We start from the raw sequence: 25,743 nt of genomic DNA on the forward strand, positions 1-25,743 counted from the left end.
TGGAATAGTTGCTTTTCTGAAGTTATGACTGCATATACAGATAGATTCCTTTGTTATCATCGTTGTTCTAGTGGCTTGAGAGATTTCTAAAATTTTAATTGCATTTTATAATTATGTAAAATATTTACATGGGTCTAAAGTCAAAGCTACAAAACAAGGTCATTCAAAGAAATTTAGCTTCTGTCCCTATCTTCTCCACCCTATCCCTTCCACCTTCTCTCAGTCAAATTATGGTTGATATTTCCATTATCTTCTTCATTTCTTCCCAGCTTTATTAAGGTATAATTGACATACAAAAACTGCACATACTTAAAGTGTACGATTTGATGTTTTGATATATATTCATGAAACCAACACCCACATCAAGATAATGAACAGCCATCACACCCTTTGTAATTCCTTCCCATCCACCACTCCCAGGTGCTACTGATCTCCTGGCACTATAAATTTGTTTGCATTTCTTAGAATTTTATAAATGGAATCCTACGTTGTTTTCTCTATCTTGTCTGGCTTTTCATTCAGCATGATTATGTTGAGATTCGTGCTGTTGTGTGCATCACCAGTTCATTTCTTTTTATGGCTGAGAAGTATTTCATTGTATGGACAGACCACATTTGTTTATCCATTCATCTGTTGGTGAACACTTTGGTTATTTCCAGATTTTTTTCTGTTACAAACAAAGTCACCATGAACATTTGTGAACAAGTCTTTGTATGGACATATGCATTTACTTATCTTGGGTAAGTACTTTGGTGTAGAATGGCTAGATCACATGGTAGGTGTATCTATAACTCTTTTAAGAAACAGTTAAACTATTTTACAAAGCTATTGTGCCATTTTATATTCCTTGTATGAGAGCTCCAATGGCCTCACATTATCACCACCTCTTGGTAAAGTCAGTCTTGTTAATGTCAACCATTCCAGAGAACGTACAGCGTTCTGTCCTTGTGGTTTTAGTTTGACTCTTCCTAATGGTCAATGTGGTTGAACATCTTTTCATGGGTTTATTTGCCATCTGTATGTTTTCTTTGGTAAATGTCTGTTCAAATCTTTTGCCCACTTTTTGTTGGGTTGTTTCTCTCATCATTGAGTAGTAAGAGTTCTTTATATGGTCTGTATACAAATCCTGCTGGATGTATGTTCCGTAAGTATTTTCACAAGGGTGGCTTACATTTCTATTTCCTAAGCAGTATCTTTTGAAGAGTAAAAATTTGTTAGTTTGATGTAGTCCAAGTAATTGATTTTTCTGGGATGTAATTAAGTTGACTTAACAGTTTTATCCTTTCAAGACTTGCTTATAAGCTGTGTGAGGCAGGGCCAGAACAGCCTTCCCTCTAGGGAAAAACCTGCCCACTCCTGAGAAAATACTCTTCAGAGTACTCTAACCAATCAACAGTGAATTACAAGGTTTTTCACTCTGGCTCCTGGGAGCATGTACTATTTCTGGCCCTGTGTCAGCTCCAAGGATTGTTCCCTCTGCCTTTTACGGAGCTGGGGGGCTCTTTCTCTGCTGTTAGGTAGTTTCTTCACACATATGCGCTCATCAGTAGACAGCTGAAGAGAGGTGGGTCTTCTGCAGATCTCTGGGGTTCTCTCTGAAACTCTCTCCTCTCTGCTACTCTGCCCTGTGAATTCCAGCTGTCTTGACTCCATCCCAGCTCTATCTCCTCCAGTCAGGACGATTACCAGGCTCTTCCTGGTTCTCTCTCCCAGAGCTGCACCCCAGAAACTCTTGTCAAGAAATAAACCAAGCAATCCAAAGGATCCTTTCTCTCATTTGTTCCCTTTCTCTAATGTGCCAGTGTTCTGCCCTGTCTGACAGCCAACATCTAAAACCATTGTCTGATTTATTTTTGTCTGGTGTTTTAGTAGTTTCAAGCAGGAGGGTAAATACAATCCCTGTTACTCCATCTTGGCTGGAACCGTAAGTCCCTCTTTCTTGTTTTCTCATCTTCTCTTTCTCTATTTCTTCCATTATTTAAGAAAATGTAATGTACGCAAATAAATTTTGTTTCCCTTGTTTTTAGACACCTTGTAGAACACTATAGACACTTTTCTCCATCTTCTTTATCATCTCTTAACAATATATCCTGGAGAATACTTCATAGTAGCATATAGAGAGACTCCTTATTCCTTTTTACTGCTGCATAGTACTCCATCATGGGAATGCACCATAGTTTATTCCCCAGGACCCTATTGAAGGACCTGGGGTAGTATTTAGTTTTTGTTGTTGCTGTTTTGTTTTTACAAACAGCACTGCTATGAATAATCTTGTGTAACATCTTTTCATATTTTTTCCTGAGTATGTTTTGAACAATTTGTAGAATTGGGATAGCTGAGTCAAAGAATAACGCTGCTTATTGTCAAATCTTCACGAGAAAAGCCTGAGCATGCCTCTTTCCACATAGTCTCACTATCTGACAATATTGTCAAAGTTTAAATTTTTGACAGTCTCACAGGTGACAAGCAGTATCAAAAATAATTTCAGTTCAAGGGGCTGGCCCTGTGGCCGAGTGGTTAAGTTCGCGCGCTCCGCTGCAGGCGGCCCAGTGTTTCGTTGGTTCGAATCCTGGGCGCGGACATGGCACTGCTCATCAGACCACGCTGAGGCAGCGTCCCACATGCCACAACTAGAAGAACCCACAACGAAGAATACACAACTATGTACCGGGGGGCCTTTGGGGAGAAAAAGGAAAAAATTTAAAAAAAAAATCTTTAAAAATAAATAAATAAATAAATAATTTCAGTTCAATTCTTATGCGTGAGATTGGATATTTTCATACGGTGAAGAAAGATTTGCATTTTATTTTTCTGTCATACTTTTGGCCATTTTTCTAGTCTAATTTTAGAAGTGCTTTATGTATTAAGGCGATTAACCCTATAACTTTGGTATATATTTCAAGCATTTTTATTCATTTAGTCATTTGTCTTTTTACACTGTTTATGGTGTTTTTTTCTATGCATTTTTAAATTAGAAATGATTGTGTTCTCACTGTCAGAATTTAATTGCAAAATGTGTGTGTATACAATTGAAAAAATACTAAATTATGAGTCATCTTCAATGCTGAAGTCTCCTGATACCTCAGTTGCCTATTGTGTAAGTGGTCCTGGTTGACTCTCCTTGAAATGTCTATTGCATCAATATCTTCCTTTTCGCACACATTGTCACCACCTAGACAGGCGTTCATCTCTCACCCTTAGACTGCAACCACCACGTAAACTTTCTTCCCGCTTCCTGTCACTCCACATACCCCCAGCCAAATAATATTTTAAAAGCCTAGATATGTGCTCACACTTTTCTCTCAACTGTGTGATGATACGATATCTGCTTTCTCTGAACAACCTTACATTCTTCTCTTTCTATCAGTGGAGTATGTTTTTCTCTACTCTCCTAAACATATCATCCAGACAAGTCATTTACTCCATCAAAAGCCAAAAATATACTCCCATCCATTCTCCATTGTCTGAATGCTCTCTCCTGTCTTCTCCATCCATCTAGATTATCTACAGTGTGTTAAAGGGTGAGTAAATGCCCCATGTTTTCAATAAATCCCACGTTCACTCAACTAACATTCATTTAGGGCAATTTCTAGGCACCATATTTATAACTGTGAATAAGACAGTCTCTGACCTCATGGGATAAACAGAAGGATGGGCAATAGAGATATAAACCAATTATGATAAAGTGTGATACCCTAGATCACAGGCATGTCTTGGAACAAGAGGGAGGGAAGGGTTCGTTTTGAGTGTGGTAGATGTCAAGAAAGATACTAGAGATGAATTGGTATCTGGACTGGACATTTGAGTATGAGCAAGAGTTTGCGGAGTTGACAAGGGAGAAAATATATTCACACAAATGAAACACTGTGAGAAATGACATGGGCTTATTATTCTTCATCCCTTCTTTGAACATTCTAGGAGGGAACCACCTTCTCTACTGACTTCAGTGTGACTTCAATCTATCTGAGCCTCAATTACCTCACGTCTAAAGAATTCAGAAAAATTGTGTCTACCTTACAGAGTCCTATGAAGTGTAAACAAGATGCCAATTATAGAGGACTCAGAAAACTCCTGACACACAGTAAACACTCGAAAATAGTAACTATCAGCATTATCTCATATTTCATAAGAAGTGTTTGAATTTAAATACATAATTATTTTGTTTACTAATCGCACAATACTCTAAATAGTCGCCAAACTCCTATGTATGTGTTTTGTTTGTCTTATTCAAGTGCATATGGGACAGAGATTAAGGCTTAACCCTTGTATCTCATTTATATCAAGCAAAATATCTCAAACATATCTTGTTGAGAGACAATAGCCCAGAATATAAGAAAATATTCAACTATACATATTCCATTGGGTATGTTGACCTACCAAAATAAGATTAAAAATACCCCCTTATGATACCCCATCTCTGAAGAACACGTCAATAATAATCTTAAAAGGACTCATCATACCAATGCATCTTTACTATTTAAAAGTAGTGAATCATTGCATTGTAATTGTTTCAAATTGAATAGATTCAATAAGACAAAACACATAGGAACTTTGTTGGGATCCTTTATACCTCACTAACCATCTAGGAAAACCAAAGGAATCACAGTGTTCCTCATTGCACCCAAGTGACTGCCCTCCCTCCAAGATGGGTCTTTCATCCTATTTTCCTACCAGCATTTCCTATGACTTGCTCTTAACCTCTTTGACAGAAGAGGAGACTTAGTCATCATAAAGCCATTCTCAACATATTATCCTGGAGTGAAATGCACAAATGAAGAATTAACCCTTGTGAAATCCAATGAAACAATGTTATATGAAGGGTCTACTTTAAAGACACATCAGACAAGGGAAGAAATCTGGGAGCTGATTCACTTTGCTATAAACAAATCGGATAGCTCATAATACAACAGGAAAAGGAAATGGTGCCTTCTCTATTTATAGGCATATTTACCAGATAAACACAATTATTTAATTTACTAAAACTAACTGGTTTTCTATTAGGACAAACAACAATCAGAAGAGTCCTGCACATGGTCAAAGTAGCCCTCAGCAGGGTATAAAAGTGACAGAGGGCAAGAGCAGATCACATTCGAGAATTTCACTCTCCTGGAAACCCACTCAGAACCTCCACCTTCTGACACCATGGTCAGCTCCTGTTGTGGCTCCATCTGCTCTGAGAACAGCTGTGGCCAAGGCCTCTGCCAGGAGACCTGCTGCCGCCCCAGCTGTGATGTATCTAGCTGCTGCAGGCCCCAGTGCTGCATCTCCAGCTGCTCTCGCCCCAGCTGCAGTGTGTCCAGCTGCTGCAGGCCCCAGTGCTGCATCTCCAGCTGCTCTCGCCCCAGCTGCAGCGTGTCCAGCTGCTGCAGGCCACAGTGCTGCATCTCCAGCTGCTGCCGCCCCAGCTGCAGTGTGTCTAGCTGCTGCAGGCCCCAGTGCTGCATCTCCAGCTGCTGCCGCCCCAGCTGCAGTGTGTCTAGCTGCTGCAGGCCCCAGTGCTGCATCTCCAGCTGCTGCCGCCCCAGCTGCAGTGTGTCTAGCTGCAGCAGGCCCCAGTGCTGCATCTCCAGCTGCTCTCGCCCCAGCTGCAGCCAATCTGTGTGCTGCCAGCCCACTTGCTGCCGCCCCACCTGTAGTGTGTCTAGCTGCTGCAGGCCCCAGTGCTGCATCTCCAGCTGCTGCCAGCCTTCTTGCTCCAGTTCTAGCTGCTGCGACTCCAGCTGCTGCCGCCCCTCCTGCTGTCTGCGCCCAGTCTGTGGCCGGGTCTCCTGCCACACCACTTGCTACCGCCCCACCTGTGTCATCTCCACCTGCCCCCGCCCTGTGTGCTGCCCCTCCTCTTGCTGCTGAACCTCTGCTTTGAACGCAGCCCTTCCTCACTGCCTCCCTCCCCACAGATGCAGACCCACCTTTTCAAAAATGTGCAGTGCTCAAGAGAATTGTTCTCTTGAGACCCATAAGCAAACCCCAGTCCTGTTAGTTCTGTGTCCACATTCTAACTTCTGTCCAAACTCCTTCCCTTCCAAATGAATTCATTACAATCTCCTGATGAATTAAATTCCCCCAACATTCCTCCCTTTGCCTTCAGGACATCCGTTCTTCGTACTCAAGGAATTTGAAGATTCTCTCCATCACTTGTGGGGCCACAGAGTTTAACCCCTGTGACATCGAACTCCACTGAAGTCTTTCTGTCTACTCCTTTGCAAAGACTTTCTTATATCTTGCTATTTCCATGTACCAAAATAAATCTCTTTCTATTGGCACTGAAAATTGAATGCGATTGTAACTGTCTTTTTAAATATTTTATATTTGGGTCCTGGGTAATTTTACTTTCCAACACCTGTCAGACAGACAGCACAAATCAGTCAACCTCCAGCAGAGGGCCAATGGCCTTGGTCACTGCCTAGTTTCCCCTAGAAAGTCATTTTAGTCTCAGACAACTCATCTGGTCATCTTATTGTCTGTAGAGAAAAACAGAGTAAAACGAATGTCATGGAGCATCCATGAATAACAGTAATAGGAAAAGTTTTGGAAAGACTGATCACAATTCACGATTTTTAAAAATTATCAGCTTTCAGTTTTTTTCACCCATGAAAGCAGCCAATAGATAGTTTAGCAAAGTCTGTGTCTTTTCTGCTCAGAAGGCACATGCAGTGAGTCCTTTCTCCACTACCTGGTGGTTCTGCTTTATTCTGACAGTCAGAGCTTCCAGAGGGGCTGCCTTCAGGGCAGAGCGGGGCATGTAAATGAATGAAGCAGGCCTGCTGAAAGGCCAGAGGTCCTGCTGAGTTTTTGCCCAAGAGACCTCTTTCCCGGGTCATGCTCAGCAGTCTGCAGAGATCTCCACTGAGACTGCATCCCAGCTTCCTTTCTCCATGTCCATTCCTGCTTCCTTCTCGTCCCTTCCACAGGTGTTAATCCCAAGAGCATCCCTCAACAAACTTCCTGCCTGCTAACCTCCATCAGCGTCTGCTTCCCGGGGACCCAAATGGTCCCCAGAACCAATCTGGCATTCACTATAGATAATTTGAGAGGGAGAATGATTGAATGACATGTCTGTTTAATCTTTTAGTGCATGATAAATAGGACTATAAACCTCACAGCAGAATACGTATGCAACTGAATCGACAGAAAAAATTGTGAATTTTATTAAATCACAATGATTCTTTTCTAAGGACTATTATATCACTTAAACACAAACACACACTTTTTACAAGTTAAAAGAACACAAAGCTTGTGATCAAAAATGACTTCCCCTTCATTAGGCTTTGCCAGTCCCATTCAAGACTCATTGTTACAAATGGAGGGACGTCCTTATTAAATGTGTTTATATCACATGCATGTACTTATTCACAAATCCAGCTTTGGCCAAACATTTCTTGTTCTGATGTTTATTCAAATAAGATTTTATGTCCTTCAGGAAATGTTAACACTTTTTCTTCCCTACAGGCCAACCGTACTGCTTGGCAGATTTATTTACACATTTCTTTATGTTTATTGTTGAGAATTGTGAGGACGTGTTTTCCATTACAATTTATAGATGAATATTGCTAGTGCATAATTTATTGTCTTTCTAAGTCTGCCTTGTGTCTGACCTCGCCGTTAGCACTAAGCCTCAGCTGACTCTCTGGGATTTTCCAGGCATACGGTCATGGCCACTGACCACCTCCAGCCTCAGACATGGCCCCAGCTTTGTTCCCCAGTTGCCCACAGTGGCAACCTCATCACGAACACAGGTTTTCTGGGTTTTTCTTCTTCTCCACTATTTTCCCCACTTTCTCCCTTGTATTTCCCGGGGTCACCTCCCAAGTAAACGGTCCGTGCTCACATCTTTGTCTCAGGGTCTTTGGGCAGAATTCAAACTAAGACAATAGATGTTCAGCAGATATTTTTGGTTGGTTGACATCAAACTGGGAACAGTGGTTATTTCCAGCAACGAGAGCAAAACTGGGAAGTCAGGAGGTGAAGGAGAGCCAGTGTTACCATTTGGTGTTTATCCCCTTCCTATCCATTCTCTCTGTGAACAGACGCATGTGCGTTAAGCACAGTATCCATGGTTATCTGTAAACAACACGTCTCATCCTTTGGATCGAATCTACTCCCACAACTTCCACATAGGTTATTAATCAGGTGACATGTTACTTACCACATCAGTAAGTGTGATTTTCCTCAAATGAGACTATGATCTCTTTGTTTGGAATGTTTCTCCCTCTTTTCTGCATCAGTTAAAAGATATATATTTTTAAACGACCATGATATGCCCCCATGTCATCACAAAGACTTCATACGCTCAACAAACAGTTATCACTAGTGTCCTCCGTCTCACCCTTGTGCTGAGCAACATGGTAACAAAAATAATTGTCGTAGCTCATACCTTTAAGGTGTCTGCATTGGAACTGAGGGGAGGACAGAAGTAAATAACTGTGGGTGTGCTAAATTAGGAGCACAAGGCTGGGAAGAATTATATTTGAATCGAGTAGTTTGTCAGGAAGAATATCATTGAGGAAGAAGCATTTCAGCTGGGTCTTGACAGATGAATAGGAGTTTGAAGTGCCAACAAGAAAAAGAAACATTCCAGAAAGATGAAACAGCTTCAGCAAAGGCTTGCAAGCTTTCTTCTTTATCCTTTCCTCAACTACTCTAAGATTAAGGAATGCTTACTTTCAGTTTAATCTTGTAGAAGTTTTTCTTTCCTTTAACTTCTCTATGCTTCTTTTGCCTTTTCCACTAAAATAGTAATAAGGATACACACTACCGGATAGGGTTGGCTTAAAGATTAAAAACAAATATTTTCAGCATAATGCCTGGTTCACAGTGAACACTTCAGAAATGATAGATGTTAGTATGTCATCACCTTCATTGAGGGTGTGTGGAATTTATCCACAGAGTACATGTTTTGATTTTAGTTATTTAATTAAAGTAATTGTCATTATTTTAATCGTTGCCAAACTCTGTTTCCTATGCACGTGTCTTATGCAAGTACCTACAGGGAAGACATGAGAGTGCATCTGTTATGGCCCCGTTGCAGCCGACGCATGGCTTAGATGCGTGGTAGTGAAGGCTTAATCGCTCCAAAAATTGTTTATATGTAATGAATGCTTCTGTAATGAAACATCCACTGTGCAAGTCTGATAATCAAAAGATAAATCAAAGCTTCCCACTTTTAATGCCTATTCTGGAAGATGCATAGCAATAATGTATTTTTACTATTTGAAAGCATTGAGTCACCGCTAAGTGCTTCAGCTTGAGACAGCGGAATAAGACCTGGCACAGAGTGTGAGGCTCCCTTGGGGCCCGACATCTCCCTGACCATCCAAGATGCCACAGTCGTCCCCATTATAGATGGAGCACCTTCCCCTCAAATGGGTCTTTCTTTCTAATTCCTTCCAGAATCTCACCTGACCAGCAGGTGCCCCTCATCATTGACGACAAAAGATACGTTAGCATTGTAAGCACCGTTCTCCATGGTTTTCAGGCAGTAGTGTACAGATAGGAAGAAATGTCATATTAAAAAATAAATGTCAGAGTCATGTGATGAGTGCTTTGTAAGAGACACTGCAACCACCAGGAACAAAGGTGACACCCGCTAAGGAAGAGAGGTGACAAATCTTTCAGTTGGAAACACGAGAGCACACCAGGAAAAAAAATGTGTTATTGCCTCCATTTGGGAGTATTTGACTAGAAACACACAATTATGTAATTAAATGATTAATTTTTCCAGTCAGGTAAACAATAACGAGGAAATAATGACGTGGAGATAGCAGCCCTTCAGCGGGGTATAAAGGGGGATGTGCGCCAAGGAGACTCCCAGACAAGAACCTCACTCTCCCGGAAACCCACCCACAACCTCCAACCTCGACACCATGGTCAGCTCCTGTTGTGGCTCCGTCTGCTCTGAGCACAGCTGTGGCCAAGGCCTCTGCCAGGAGACCTGCTGCCGCCCCAGCTGTGATGCGTCTAGCTGCTGCAGGCCCCAGTGCTGCATCTCCAGCTGCTCTCGCCCCAGCTGCAGCCAATCTGTATGCTGCCAGCCCACTTGCTGCCGCCCCAGCTGCAGCGTGTCCAGTTGCTGCAGGCCCCAGTGCTGCATCTCCAGCTGCTGCCGCCCAGGCTGCAGTGTGTCCAGCTGCTGCAGGCCCCAGTGCTGCATCTCCAGCTGCTGCCGCCCCAGCTGCAGTGTGTCCAGCTGCTGCCGCCCCAGCTGTGATGTGTCCAGCTGCTGCAGGCCCCAGTGCTGCATCTCCAGCTGCTGCCGCCCTTCTTGCAGTGGATCCAGTAGCTGTGGCTCTACCTGCTGCCGCCCCAGCTGCAGTGTGTCCAGCTGCTGCCGCCCCAGCTGTGATGTGTCCAGCTGCTGCAGGCCCCAGTGCTACATCTCCAGCTGCTGCCGCCCCAGCTGCAGTGTGTCCAACTGCTGCCAGCCCCAGTGCTGTATCTCCAGCTGCTGCCAGCCCTCTTGCTCCAGTTCTAGCTGCTGCGGCGCCAGCTGCTGCCGCCCCTCCTGCTGTCTGCGCCCAGTCTGTGGCCGGGTCTCCTGCCACACCACTTGCTACCGCCCCACCTGTGTCATCTCCACCTGCCCCCGCCCTGTGTGCTGCCCCTCCTCTTGCTGCTGAGGCCCCTGCTCGGTGACCACCTTTTCTGTTTACCTCTGTCCTCACAGATGTAGACCCTTCTTTTGTGCTGACCATTAGGATACATGGAGTTTGGTTGATATTTAATGAGTTGGGCCTCATGTTTCCAACGAGCCCACCACCGACCCACTGACTCTCCAAGCACATTCTGGTTCATTTGAAACTCTCTCCCTTGCTATATTTCCCTTTCACTGTGGGCACCAAATATGAATTAATTTGCAATCCACCAGTTAAGAAATTATCCCAGTCCTCTAAATTTCTCATTCTTCCTTATCACACTGAGGTTCTAGATTATCCTTCCAACAAGGTGGACACTATTTGTAGCCCTTCTGTGGTACTGATTTGATACCATCAGACCTGGGGGTCCAGGTCCAGCCTGTATTTTCTCCTGGAGTGAATTTCTTACGTTTTGTTGCTTCTCTGCTTTCTAATAAACTTTTCTGCACATAAGGATTCATTGGCATCATTCCCTATTTTGATCTTTTAACTTCATAAGTAGGCAATTTTACATGAAGACACAAGAAAAACAACCTATGTTGAAACCACTTTGAAAATGAATGTTGTATCAAATATAGATAATTTAACATATTAGAACAAAAGTGGTGTGTGTGTGTGTATGTGTATGTCAACATGCATTTATGTGTCTTAATATCCTAAACTGGGACAGATTTAATGCACGTCTTTAGCTCTTAATTAAAAAACGTTACAGGGCTGGCCCAGTGGTGCAGCGGTTAAGTTCGCACATTCTGCTTTTGCGGCCCGGGGTTCACAGGTTTGGATTCCAAGTGCGGACATGGCACCACTTGGCACACCATGCTGTGGTAGGCGTCCCACATGTAAAGTAGAGGAAGATAGGCACGGATGTCAGCTCAGGGCCAGTCTTCCTCAGCAAAAAGAGGAGGATTGGCAGTAGTTAGCTCAGGGCTAATCTTTCTCAAAAAAAAGAAACACATTACATCCTTGACACATTACTCTCCTCAATAGCATTGGCCCTATTTTGGAGAACAGGGTAAACCTAGATTTCTGAGTGCATGTCAATGAAAGAAGGAAAAGCTTCTGTAAAGAATTTAACATGTTCAATTCATTTCATCTAACAAACAATGTTTCAGAATTTATAATCACAAAGTGAGTTATATTTCCTGTCGAATTCTGCTGAGAAGAAATGCATATTTCATTCTATTTTTCTTCAACCACTTTATTGTGGAAGGATTGACATGAAAAAGGCAATATACACAGAACCATTACAATTTGATGAGTTATATTTCATTGCATTTTTGAGGAATTACTCCTCATCTGGATAGTGTGGAGAGTTCCTGAGGGGAGTCTCTCAGGGTCTTCCTCATAATTCAATCATCTCCTCACTTAACATCCTCATGTATATTGACGTTGGGAGGCTGGAATTCCAGAAATCGGTTTCTCCTTTTGAGGATTTTTTATTTTTATTTATTTACTTTTTCATTTTCTTTTCTTTTCTTTTCTTTCTTTATTTATTTTCCTGCTTTATCTCCCCAAATCCCCCCGGTACATAGTTGTATATCTTAGTGCAGATCCTTCTAGTTGTGGCATGTGGGACATTGCCTCAACGTGGCTTGGTGAGCAGTGTCATGTCTGTGCCCAGGATCGAACTGGTAAAAACCTGGGCTGCTGCAGGCCACAGGGCCAGCCCCTATTTATTTATGTTTTGAGGAAGATTAGCCCTGAGCTAACATCTGCTGCCAATCCTCCTCTTTTTGCTGAGGAAGACTGGCCCTGAGCTGACATCCCTGCCTATCTTCCTCTACTTTATATGTGGGACGCCTACCACAGCATGGCTTGCCAAGCAGTGCCACGTACGCACCCAGCATCCGAACCGGCGAACCCCGGGCTGCTGAATCTCGGAATGTGGGAACTTAATCACTGCGCCACCAGGCTGGCTCCTTGAGGATTTTTTAATTGGAATTAATTTGTAGTCTTGAGTGATGCTCAGCTGGGGTGCACATCAGAATTAGACTTTCCAAGAGTGGTGCCAGCATTTGCATTTGAAAATATGAACTTGAAAATACACTATCAGTGATTACAATGTGGCCCTGTGGTAGGAACCTCTGTTCTTGATCCTTTTTACTAACTATGAGATTAGTCAATTACCAGGCTATGAAATTGTCCTAAGTTACTCAGCTGATCAGGTTTAAGATTATCTGTTCAAGACGTCACTAGTCTGCTTCATGCTTCTTCAAACGTCTTTAGAGAAATGTTGCCAAGATAATCATAGAGTTATGACACTGTCTTGTAATAGTATAATTCCCTTCTTACACAACTCATTTGGAGTCTGCTTTAGCTGATTTGAATCAAGATGGAATATAGTAAGAGGAAACATCCTTTAAATTTGACAAACAAAAGCCAGGAGTATTGTAATGATCTTGTAAGTCCTGAAATCATGGGGGAAGTTGTAGACCATGATATTGTGGGTTTTACGTATCCAAAACTTTTCTGTTCAGATTGGAAGAGTGAAAGTTTATATTCTATTTTATCTATGACACTGGCGCAGGTTAGTGTTATATGAGTTCATGCTTGAAGTCAGGCTTTGGGATCTCACTTTGAGAGTCCCCCTTCTATTGCATCCCCACCCCACCTCCATCAGTGAGTCTGCCCAATGTAGAAGAAAGGTTATAATAAGAAATTTAAAATTAATAATAACATATTTTTAAAATTTTAATAAAATTTATTATATAAATACAATAAAGGTAAAAGTTTGATAAAATAAATTATGTGAACATAATAAAGAGCTAATAAAATAGAAAAGTGTGGCAAAACTGATGAAAGAGAGAAAGAAGAGTGATTAAATGACTGACAAATAATATTATGCTTAAAAAGGGGAATAATCAGCTACCAAAAGAGTAGAGGTTTACAAAAAAATTAGAACATTATGTGTAAGTATATACTAATATGTTTGAAAATTATGATTAAATTAACTATTTCTAGAAAAATATAAATTAACAAAGCTCCATAAGATACACAAAACATAAATAAATCAAAAACTATTAAAGAAACTAAATCTATAATCCAAAATTTACTCGCCATATATATTGATATTAAGAATACCACCTATATTGATTTAGAAGTAAGTTTACTAAACATTAAATGAGGTTCTCTCCCATTCAAACTAGAATAGAAAAAAAGGAAAAGCTTCCCAACTCATTTTTATGAGGCTAGTCTCACCATAATATCAAAACCAGACAAGGACAGTGTGATAAAGGAAAATTATCAGCCTATAGTATTGGAGATCATAGATGCAAAAATCCAATAAATATTAGTAAGTGAAATTTAGCAATATATACAAGGAACAACGTATTAGAACCAGCTAGAGTTTGTCCTAGAAACTCAGAAATGCTTCAAAATTAGAAAATACTCAAATGAACTTTATGATGCTAGTATATTAAAGGAGAAAAACTATATGATCACAACAATAGCTGCAAAAAATAATTCAGCTGTATTAGAGTTCTCCAGAGAAGCAGAACCAACAGGAGATATAGACACAGACACACACACACACACACACACACACATAGAGAGAGAGAGAAAAAGGGTTATTATAAAGAATTGGCTCACACGATTATAGAGACTGAGAAGTCCCAAGATCTGCAATCAGCAAGCCGGAGACCCAGGAGAGTTAATGGTGTAAGTGCCAGTCCAAAAGCCAGCAGGCTTAAGACCCAAGAAGAGCTTATGTTTCAGCTGGAGTCTGAAGGCAGGAAAAGACTGACGTCAAAGCAGCTGGGCAGGAGGAGCTCCCTCCTACTCAGCCTTTTTGATCTATTCAGATCTTCAGTTGATTGGATGAGGTCTACCCACATTACAGAGGCCCGTCTGCTCTGCTCAGTCTAGGAGTCAGATGTTAATTTCATCCAGAAACAATCACAGACACATCTGGAATAAATTTCAACCACATGTCTAGGCACCCCATGGCCCTGTTAGTTTGACACATGAAATCAACCATCACAATAGTCATTCACTATTTTTAACACTCTAAGCACATTAGGACTAAAAGTGAACCATTTTATCCTGATAAATGCTATTTATCAAAACTTCACAGCAAACATAAGTGTTAGTAAACTTTAGATGTATTCTCATTAAAGTCAAGATAAGACTAGGATGACTAATATCACTTCCGTCATTCATTGTTGTGTTTAAAGTCCTAGCCAATGCAATCTGATAAGAATAAAAATGTTATAGAAAAAAACCAAAAGTGTTGATATTTGTAGACAATACTATTGTCAACATAGGAAATCCAGGAAAATCTACAAACTTGTGCTAAAAAGAGAGTTTAGAAGCATCACTGTACAGAATATCAACAAACAAAAAACCGAAAACATTCTTATAACCTGCAATAGTCAATTGAAAATTTCCAATTTAATAGAAAGGACAATCTCATTCATAATAGGTACAAATATTATAAACTGCTTCAAAATAAATCTAAGCAAATTGTGCAATATTTATAAAGAAAATTTCAAAGTGTTCTCAGAGAATCTGTATATAAATGAAGAATTAACATCATGTTTATTATTGGGAAGATCTAACATTGTAAATATGTGAATTCTTCTTAGTTGAATCAATAAATTCAGTGCCATTCTGATCAAAATTCCAGTTAGACTTTTTCTAACAGAATATGATAACCTGTTTCTAAAAAGCATATAGAAAAGAGAAGGTCCAAGATAAGCCAAATGGACGTTGAAAAAGGTAAGTAGAAGAGATTTTTCCTATCAGACATTGCAATCTATCATGAAGCTACGATATCTGAGGCAGAGAGATACTGGTGGAGTGATGCGCGAATAGATTGGTGGAATATGATAGACAGTCCTGGAACGGATTCAGACTTATATGGAATCTTAGAATTTATGAAAGAAGGCATTACAAACAGTGGAAAGATTGTAGAAAATTGAATAAATGGCATTGGGTGTGGCATTCACTATGGAAAAAAATCAGTTCCTTCTTGCCAAATTAAAAAAAAACCCAAATGGATCAAATATCTACATTAAATAAGAACTTTCAAAACTATTAAAAGAATATATAAGAGTAAAACTTTTTGACTTCAGTGTAGTAAGGGTATCTTAAGACACAAAAAAGGGAAAATCACAAAGGAAAAATTGGTAAATTTGATTTCAATAAAATTAAAAATGTTTGTAATATGCTGTGATAAATTGGAAGGAGATTTTTGTGGCATATAAAACAGATGAATTAATATTATCCATAATATACAAACAATTCCTAAAATTCAGTAAGAAAAGACATAAAAAATGTAAATGGGCAAAGAATACAAAAGAAAATTTACAAAGGAGGAAACCAAAAGGGCCAAAAAGTTTATGAAAATGTGTTCAACCTCACCAGTAAATAGGATTCTAATTAAAACAATAATGAAATGAACTCACATATAGCAGGCCGGCAAATATTTAAGACTGATGAAACCAAATATTAGTGAAGCTGGGAAGAAAAAAGATATCTCATTTATGGCTGGTATGAGTGTCAGTTGGAATAACTGCTATCATGGGTTGAATTGTGTCTCCTCAAAATTCACATGCTGAAGTCCTCAGTACCTCAGAATGTGGCCTTATTTGTAGACACAGTCCTTATAGAGGTAATCAAGTTAAAATGAGGTCTTTAGCGTGGGCCCTAATTCAATATGACTGGTGTCCTTATAAAAAAGGAGAAGTTCGGAGACAGACATGCACACAGGAATCTGTCGCACAACTTCGCAGACTGAACAATCTGGTCTTGAGTTTCTTCTTCATTCCGGTATGTAGGGATTTTTATTTTCTTTCTTTCTTTTTTTTTTTTGTCTTTATTTTTTTTTTTATTGAGTTATTGATAGGTTACAATCTTGTGAAATTTCAGTTGTACATTAATGTTTGTCAGTCATGTTGTAGGTGCACCACTTCACCCTTTGTGCCCACCCCCCACCCCACCTTTCCCCTGGCATCCACTAAACTGTTCTTAGTCCATAATTTTAAATTCCTCATATGAGTGGAGTCATACACAGATTATCCTTTTCTCGCTGGCTTTTTTCACTTAACATAATTCTCTCAAGGTCCATCCATGTTATTGCAAATGGAATGATTTTGCTCTGTTTTGCAGCTGAGTAGTATTCCATTGTATATATGTACCACAACTTCTTTATCCATTCGTCTGTTGCTGGACACTTAGGTTGCTTCCATGTCTTGGCTATTGTAAACAGTGCTGCAATAAACATTGGGGTGCATAGGACTTTTGGGATTGCTGACTTCAAGCTCTTTGGATAAATACCCAGTAGTGGGATGGCTGGATCATATGGTAGTTTTATTTTTAATTTTTTGAGGAATCTCCATACTGTTTTCCACAGTGGCTGCACCAGTTTGCATTCCCACCAGCAGTGTATGAGGGTTCCTTATAAAGGTAATTTTTGAGCTAAGTAAAGTCATTTTTTGGACAGTAGTTTTAACTTTCATAGCATTCGGAAGCTTTAGACTGCCATGTACACAGTATTTCAGCATTTTTGAAGGTGATTCTATTTATGAGACTCCTCCTACCTGTCTCTGAAGTTCTGCCAGGTTGTAAGGTAAGGCCCCCTCAGCCAGTGGGGCTATTCTCTCAATATGTGCCAAAGTCAAGTGCCCTGTAGCATTATATAAGTCTGCAAGCTGGTATAGGATATCAATTTCTAGTGGGGTGACTTGGCCATAGCGTATGGCACTCTGGGCGAATTCCTCCTTGGTGACTTCAACATCTTTCCTTGTGCCAGCTAGAGTGCTATATATCTTACGAACAAGCTCCATGTTATTCAGTAAGGAGTTAAAGGCATTGAAGTAGGACAAGCTAACCTGGTGTGAGATGCTTCCTCCAGCTGCTGAAACTAAGTTCTCCTCCACGAAGGGAGTAAGCATGTGAGACCGAATGGTAACCATGATGTCACTGAAATCCAGACCAGAAATCAGGCCACTTTTGCTTTTGTCTTTCAGTGCAAAGGCTTGTCTTGCATGTTCCAATTGTAGCTCCTGGAGAAACTGTGTGAACTCTGTGTAGTTAAGATGCTTCTTCCGATTATGCCCAAAATGTAGTCGGATAAATTCACAGTCCCAGTTAAAAGGGATATGATGATGAATAATAGTCTGTCCAAAAATTTCTTTGACATTTTCAAATGTCACCTCTCCATTTCCACTCTTGTCAAACAATTGGAAAGCCACTATGAACATGGAATCCGGAGCACATAAAACAGATTCAAATGCCAAAAACTCTTGATAGGAGATCAACCCATCCTTGGTTTGATCGGCTACTCCTGCTAAGAGCTGCACAATCTTCGGATTGCTATTTGGATCATTATACAGTCCAAGATAGCGCTGGACAAAATCTTCCGGGGTCATGTAATGTTCTCCATCAACCTCAGTACTGGCATACTGCAGGAATATGTTTCTTAACTCTTGAGGATCACCTCGCTTGGTTGTCTTGACCGCCATGCTGTGCTCGGAAGCCGGGGACGAGCAAGTGAGCGAGCAGGGCTTATTTTCTTTCTTTTAACCTCAGAAATTTATTACTTTAAAAATTGTATCTAGAATCCATGTATATATAGAGAGAGAGTCAAGGGGGATTACATGTTAACTTAGAATCTGTATTGCTAAAGTCTCTCAATTAATTTTTCCCAAGAGAAAATTTCACCTGTCAGTCATTGGAATAATCTGTACTGTTTTTTTTTTTTTTGAGGAGGAGGATTAGCCCTGAGCTAACATCTGCTGCCAATCCTCCTCTTTTTGCCGATGAAGACTGGCCCTGAGCTAACATCCTTGCCCCCATCTTCCTCTACTGTATATGTGGGATGCCTGCCACAGCATGGCTTGACAAGTGGTGCCATGTCCACACTTGGGAACCAAAGTGGGGAACCCTGGGCCGTCAAAGCGGAACGTGTGCACTTAACTGCTGCGTCATCAGGCCGGCCCCTAATCTTTACTTATAGTAGGTAATGGAATACAATTTCTAAAGAAATATTTGATTAAATCAATAGCCACTTTCATAAAATCAGTGCTATTCTCAGGAGATTATTTTTTTCTTTTGAACAGCAAATCAATATAAACTAATAGGAGGTTAACAACATGAATTTCTCATAGAGAAATCAAGCAGTCCCTATATAATCAATGACATTTTTTGGTTGACCAGGATGAGAAGGAGGAAGAGGAGTAAAAGGTAAAAGTCACCCACATGAATGAACCCAGTAGACATGATCGAATTTGACTTCTAAAAGTCTTTGTCCAAGCTTCACAACAAAGATTATTAAAATAATTGATTCACTGCTCTGATAGATTAGATCATTCTTCATTAATACTGACTCTCCCCGCCGCCCAGCCCTCTGGGAGAAGTACCCTCTCCCTCTCTTCCACTCTGTGACTTAGACTTCGCCATGTGACTTGCTCTGGACAATGGCATGTTAGAGGACACGACCCAAGCAAAGATTTGAAATGTGTTCACGTGATTGGGATTGCTCCCGTGTGCTTGTGTCATCAGAAATAGAGTTGCCAGCTAAAATATATTTATTAAGTCGGAATTTCAGATCAACAACAAATAAATTTGTAATATAAGTATGCCCCGTGCATGCTCAGACATACTTATACTAAAGATTTATTTGCTGTTTCTCTGAAATTCAAATTTAGCTGAGAATCTGTACTTTTATTCGCTAAATCTGGCAACTCTAATTTGGAAGAAGTCCCAAACCAACCCCTAGCCAGAACCCAGGACCAGCCTTAATGAGTCAAGACCCAACTGACCTGCAGAAATGTGACCAAGAAATAAACACTTGTGATGGTATGCTCTAAGAGTTTGTGGTTGCTTGCTATACAGCAAGAGCTGACTAATTCAACCGTGGTGACAATGAGAAACCAGCTTAATACACCAAGCAGTAAGATTGCAGATAGTTTTCCATAAATAAAATAACAACAGGAGAACGCCCAAGTGTTTGTGCTGGGTTGGTTTTATTTTAATAAACTTCCTGGAGAACATAGGTTAATAAATCTCTAGGTTTATAGCTAAAATTAAGCTCTCAAGGATAATAAAAAGTGAAGCTATATATGTAAAATTGGAGGAAAATCCCAGCCGTTTTTGTAAGCATATTTGTTAAAGCACAAGTTTATGGGTGGGACATGCTTGAGTTGAATCCAAACTCTGCTGTTTAAGAGCTGTGTGACCTCAGGCAAACTCGTTACCCTCATATTCAGATTCCTCACCTACAAAGTGGAGAAAACAATCCCTACCTCAGTTGACTATGATGATGATTAATCAGAGAAGACAGGTAAAGTGGCTATTATAGTTCCTGGAACATACCAAATCCTCAATAAATGGTAACTTAAAGTTTTTGCATAGTAGGAGGAAGAAATGGCAGCTAATATCTAGCATCAACAAAAAAAACCCCCAATACATCCAGAAGGAGCTATTATAAACTGTTTTTAGAGGACAAGGAGTGTGAGCTTCCAGTAAGAGCCTAGTTAGAAAAGAAAATAAGATTCCTTGTAAAACTATGATACCAGGCAGTAGTTCAAAGGACTGTTGAGGCCAAAAATGTCCACAGAACATTGGTCATAACTAAACAGTCTATTTGTAAACAAATCAGAAAGCATTATCTTTATACCAAATTATAATATAATTTTGCCTAGAATAAAGCATGTAATTCTAGCCATATTATCTCAGAGAATTATTTAGTCTGTACAGAAAAACATCAACTATTATTATGAAAGGAGACAAGAGGGAATCTTGGCATGAGGAATGAGGGAATGAATTTGTTATAATTCACATCTGTGATATCTTCCATGGTATCATCAATGCAAAAATGGAACTAACCCCCCATGACAACAGCAAAAAGCGCCCCCCTCCCCAAAGCCTGAGAGGGTAATTTTAGGACAAATGATGTACAAAAAATATTTGAGTGGTGGCTTACAAGCTCTTGTCCCTCCTTTTTTCGTGTAGTGCAGTGGGGTTCACTGGACAGGATTCTTTTTTTTTTTTCAAATTTAAAGGAAAATGTAGATCTACTTCATAAATAAGAAGTGAATTTATGGAACTCATCTTGAAAGGTAATGTATAGGGTGAAGGTACAAATAAATAATGAGAAAAGGATTTATACAAGCGAATATCTCACAGTGCCACGATGAGTTACCAAGCGAAACCAGACTACACCTTGAGACTGGCATCAGGGAAATGAGCGGGCCCCCATCTGGCCACCTTGGTTGATCCTCAAGGGGAAGCCTGTGCTCTGGTGCCCAGCCTGATGCAGCATGGAAGTCCGGAGGCCCTCTCAGATCACCTATCATTGGGGTAAAACAGTGCCCTAATTCTCTTCTCGATCACTTTGAATGATACTACTTACTTTAAGGCTTGAGACCTTCTCTGTCCTGTCTGAAGACTCTGGACTACTCGAGACTGATAAACATAAAACTCACAGAGGCCGCTACTGAGGAACGAAGACACCGGACCCCAGACCTCATTCTGTGGCCTCATTGTGTGACTGTGCTGAACACACCCGATCTCTCCTTAAAATGAGGGGACAGGCCTATATATCCCTGACGGTCCCTTCCTGGATCCCACACATGCAGTGACTAACCCCAAATAAATTACAAAGATAAAAACTGCAATGCATCCTTGATGAGGGCTTTACAATCAAGGCAGAAGTGGAGTTTGGCTTAGAAGGATGAGGAGGTCATTCCAGGCGAATGGAAAGACATCAACAACCAGCACAGGACAGCCCAGGCCCTTTTGGGGGAGAGTGACTAAACCAGGGTGGCCGGGCTCCAGGTGCCATGTGGTTCCTTCTCATATGAAAAACCACAAACCTGTCTTCCAGTGAGTCTTGGAAGGAGACATCTGGGAAGGTGGCTGTAGGTCTGCACTGGAGTGCTGCTGTTAACCTGTCACTGCCATGAGCAGGGGTGGAAACAGGGCGAGTCACCGTTTGGGGGTAATTATGAGAGTCTTTGAAGTCAAGGAACAAAATGCTAACTTCAGGGCCAAAGGGCAAAGTGATTAGATACTATTCTAATTTAGAAAACACATTCTTTTGTCTTTTATGAGTCATGAAAATTTCAAAGGGAAATTCATCAGAATCAAATCCAATGTTTACATTTGGTTAGAATAAACAATACGAGAAAATGATGAATATTTGTGGTGTGAGTGTGTGGATACATATGAGGTCAAGGATTACCAAAAACACCATTCGTCTACTATTAAATTCTCACTTAATTGGCCAGAAGATTAACGAGGAAGTGGCCATGTGTCCTGGGGGTCATCAGCACCAGGCCAGGGTATATAAAGGGCCCAGAGCAGGAGGAAGACATTCACACCTGAGAACACTCAACTCCTCTCACCAGCCCAACCCAGCCCAGACCCAGACACTACCATGACAGGCTCCTGCTGTGGCTCCACCTTCTCCTCCCTGAGCCTTGGGAGAGGCTGCTGCCAGCCCTGCTTCCGCCGCAACCCCTGCTGCTGCCGCCCCGTGTCCTGCCAGACCACCGTGTGCCGCCCCGTGACCTGCGTGCCCCGCTACACGCGCTCCATCTGCGAGCCCTGCCGCCGCCCCATCTGCTGTGACCCCTGCTCCCTGCAGGAGGGCTGCTGCCGCCCCATCAGCTGCTGCCCCACGTCCTGCACGGCCGTGGTCTGCCGGCCCTGCTGCTGGGCCTCCACCTGCTGCCAGCCCATCTCTGTGCAGTCCCCCTGCTGCCGGCCCCGCTTCTGCCAGCCGGCCCCCTGCCGCACTGTCTGCAGGACCTCCCGCTGCTGAAACCCCACCGTACCCGCAGAACGACATGCTGGAGCCTATCACCTATTCTGCATTTTAATCAAGTTGAAAGAAAAAAGATTTTTTTCATAAGGTGGCAGTAGTCATTTTTACATCTTGCATGTGGATATAGCATGATGCACAAGCAGATGTCTATCACCACCCCCACCAAATTCCCAGGTGTCTCCGTCAGCAGAAGTCACCAAGGATGGTAAGTCCAACTTTAAAAGTCCCCAGAGGGGACTTCGCAAACCCATCCTGAAATCCGGACGCTACTCAAACCCTCCCCATCATCTTTAATAATGTGCTGCTCTTTTGTTTTCAATAAATTAATTTTCCTGCAACCCTCCTGCTATCTGACTCATTCATTAGTGCCTGTTTATTAGTGTACACAGATGAACAGACAATGAATAGGAAGAAAGGTGAAGGGGAAGAAGGTAGAAGAGATGGAGAGAATGAGGAAGACAGAAGAGAGAAAGGGAGAGGTGCTAGGAATCCTGGTGCGAGTCTTGGAAGACGATACAGGACTGCCAGCCTGGTGCTCAGACTGCTCACGTGGTAGGGAATCTGTGCACACCAGGTCCTCTGTGGCACGTTCTTTGCCCACATCTCCAGGTTCATGTCTCAACGCTCCCCAGTAAGTTTCACTTCAAGCAAAACTGAACTTCTCACAGTGTCTGCAATTCACATGCCATGCAGGTCCATATGTCTTTACTTTTGTCTTGTTCTTCCATTTATCTGGAATATCCTCTTAACTACCCCTTCCCTCCACCTTCTCCACCTACCTAACTCTGAGTCATTTCCAAGATTCTTGTCCTAACGCCTCCACCACACACACACACAGACACACAGGTAGTTTAGGTGCCCTTAACGTGTGCCAATAGCATCCTGTGCTTACATCCCTCCCCATAAGGCATTGTATTGAGATTATCTATTTCTCTGTCTCCAACGAGGGGACCACAGTTTATTTATCTTGGCTCCCAGTACTGAGCTCAGTGTCTGGTATATAGTTGGTACTTGATTTCTATGTGTTGAGTCAAACTAAACTGGAAAGGAATTGTCTTTATGACAAGAATTCCAAAAGGTAGATATTTACTTAAAGCAAAACTTTGCATCAGTATAACTTAACTTCTCTGACCCTCAGGTTTCCTCATCTGCAAAATGTGAAAATTAATACTTATCAATGTAGCTTGCTGGAAAAGTTAAGTGATTTTATGTATGTGAAGTGCCCGGCACAGAGTAAGCACCCAGGACCATTTATTTCTATTCCTTGTTGCACATTGGAGCATCACTGTATAAAATAGGCTCGAAAGATGTGCTATGTATTACATATCATGTCATTGAGAGTGGGAAAGGATTCAGCGGAAGGTGGTTGTTTTATTTCCCCAGGATAGTCCACATTTCCTGCAGAAACAGATTTCCTGATAGATATAATAAAGAAGACAAAAGAATTCATCATCGCATCGAGGCTGTCTCAGAATGAAAGGGCTCTTCAAAAGTTGATCTTCGAGTCCATAGGAAAGAGTCTAGATCAGAGGATTTATGATAGAGGTTTAGCATCAAGAGCGAAGAAGAGCTGGGGCTAATATATGCATCTGATAGACTTTTCCTTTCACCATGAACCAGCCAAAGGGATAATCAACTCAAAGCTGTAAGAGACTCCAAAAGATTACCTGGCTTAGTGCTCCCTGGTGTTAGGCAGATGGAGATCTAAGCCACTTAGAAGAGAGATTTATATTTTAAATTCCAGAAATAAATCCCACCAGCTCCCTGATCATCTAGAGTTTTCCTGTCCTTTTCAATTGAAATATTTTCTCTTTTCAATCAATGATGATATCCATCTCTTCTGTCTTCCACGTTGGTACGGATTTTATGATAAACCTGGCCTGTAAAGAACACCAGGCACGAAGACTTTTCCCATTTTACAGATGAGAGAACTGGGGCTGGCAGGGCGTTGGTGTTTGCTCTAAGCTACATGATTGCTAGGTGGTGGAGGAGGGGTCTGAATCCTGCCTTGTCTTCCCCATCCTCCTCCTGCCCTCTCTCCCTCAATCTTCCCCGTCCCCATCTCTGACTCTTGTGATTGGAGGATATTTTAAAGATCATCTTGGAGAACAGGGAATGTGTATACTGTTTTCAGAATTTTAAAATTTTCCTAACATCCAGTGGCCGCCAAACTAATTCCTAACAAAACACAACTCATAAAACTATTAAGATGAAGGCATGTTTCACCAAAACAAAAAGTCATCAACACTACATTCTTTTTCCACCCAACCACAAAAATCCCTTCGTTTATCACCACCATGGTGAACAATTGCTTGCTCCCACTCTGGTGATTATGATCCTGAAGGATGTCTGGAATTCCAATAATGTGACTGAAAAAGCCCGCATGGTAAAGACCAGGGACACATCTCTTGTCCAACAAGCTTAGGTCCATCAGTGTGCCACAGCAGGAAAGACCACACAGCATAGGACCACAGGGCATCTCACGACATGAAGGAGAAGAAAAGGTTTTTATAGGATTTTGAGGATTGGTGGAGTTTAGGTAAAATTACATGAAATGGTTTCTGATAGGCTCAAAGCAGAACGAGGCTTTGCACAAAAGAGTTAACATCAGGACTGGGCTGTGAAAAGGACTTATGGTCCTCTTTCTTTGGAAACTACATAGTTAAAATAAATGCAGAATGTCATGTCTGAACATCTCTTATCTGAAACTCTACCTCTGGGTTGGATATTGAGGTTGCTTCTCTGTGTTAAGGTGACTAAGATCCTGTCCAGGCGATAGTGGCATGTTCCCTTCTTACTGACATGATTTCAAACGGCAAAGATTCTAACAGTCTATGAGTTTATAATACAAGATTCTTAGTACCATGTCCTTGAGTTAGTTAACAAAAGCAGTGAGTTTACAGACGTATTCCTATTGCTAACATTTGGATCTCTGTATATGTTCTAAGCCAAATAACAATATGGAAACCATAAATCAAGCAAGTTCTTATTTTATTTCACTAGATGGCATCGAATTTTTGATAACTACTACTCCATGTTCATGATTCTGAAGTGACTCAAAATTGGAAAAAGACCAGGGGTCACTCATCCGTGTTTATACTCAACAGAAAACCTGCAGTATTGGCAAAGCTCTGCCACTCTTTTATCTGGACAACCTGGAGAAGTCATTTCACAAATCTGGCCTTCCCAAAACTGTGATGGATTATGATGGGTCACAAATTCAAAGGCCTTCAAGGATCAGAGCTATGGTGGACCACAGAGTGTACAAAAAATGACCACACCAAACAAAACACACTTTGGAGACAAATTTGGTCTGAGGGCCATCAGCAATACTTGGACAAT

General features: G+C 41.3%; 3 protein-coding genes across 3 annotated transcripts; all 3 read left to right on the top strand.

Moving 5' to 3' along the window:
- Window positions 1-264: 264 nt before the first annotated feature.
- LOC138916244 (keratin-associated protein 4-11-like) lies at window positions 265-6,270 on the top strand. Its single transcript, XM_070227306.1, has one exon. The coding sequence runs from the start codon at window positions 5,143-5,145 to the stop codon at window positions 5,848-5,850; it is 708 nt and encodes a 235-aa protein (XP_070083407.1). The 5' UTR covers window positions 265-5,142; the 3' UTR covers window positions 5,851-6,270.
- Window positions 6,271-9,795: 3,525 nt separating this feature from the next.
- On the top strand, window positions 9,796-11,087 carry LOC100053733 (keratin-associated protein 4-11). The gene has a single exon (XM_023652533.2). It carries the CDS (start codon window positions 9,864-9,866, stop codon window positions 10,614-10,616), a length of 753 nt encoding a protein of 250 aa, XP_023508301.2. The 5' UTR covers window positions 9,796-9,863; the 3' UTR covers window positions 10,617-11,087.
- Window positions 11,088-20,022: 8,935 nt separating this feature from the next.
- Window positions 20,023-22,739, top strand: LOC100067230 (keratin-associated protein 2-1). The gene has a single exon (XM_001497327.4). The coding sequence runs from the start codon at window positions 22,012-22,014 to the stop codon at window positions 22,396-22,398; it is 387 nt and encodes a 128-aa protein (XP_001497377.1). The 5' UTR covers window positions 20,023-22,011; the 3' UTR covers window positions 22,399-22,739.
- Window positions 22,740-25,743: the final 3,004 nt, after the last annotated feature.

This window comes from Equus caballus, chromosome 11 (genome assembly GCF_041296265.1).
Source record: "Equus caballus isolate H_3958 breed thoroughbred chromosome 11, TB-T2T, whole genome shotgun sequence".
In the NCBI taxonomy this organism is placed as follows: Eukaryota; Metazoa; Chordata; class Mammalia; order Perissodactyla; family Equidae; genus Equus; species Equus caballus.

Bases quoted from the DNA above. Each gene is read 5' to 3' on its own strand.
- LOC138916244 (XM_070227306.1), top strand. From the start codon at position 5,143: ATGGTCAGCTCCTGTTGTGGCTCCATCTGCTCTGAGAACAGCTGTGGC.
- LOC100053733 (XM_023652533.2), top strand. From the start codon at position 9,864: ATGGTCAGCTCCTGTTGTGGCTCCGTCTGCTCTGAGCACAGCTGTGGC.
- LOC100067230 (XM_001497327.4), top strand. From the start codon at position 22,012: ATGACAGGCTCCTGCTGTGGCTCCACCTTCTCCTCCCTGAGCCTTGGG.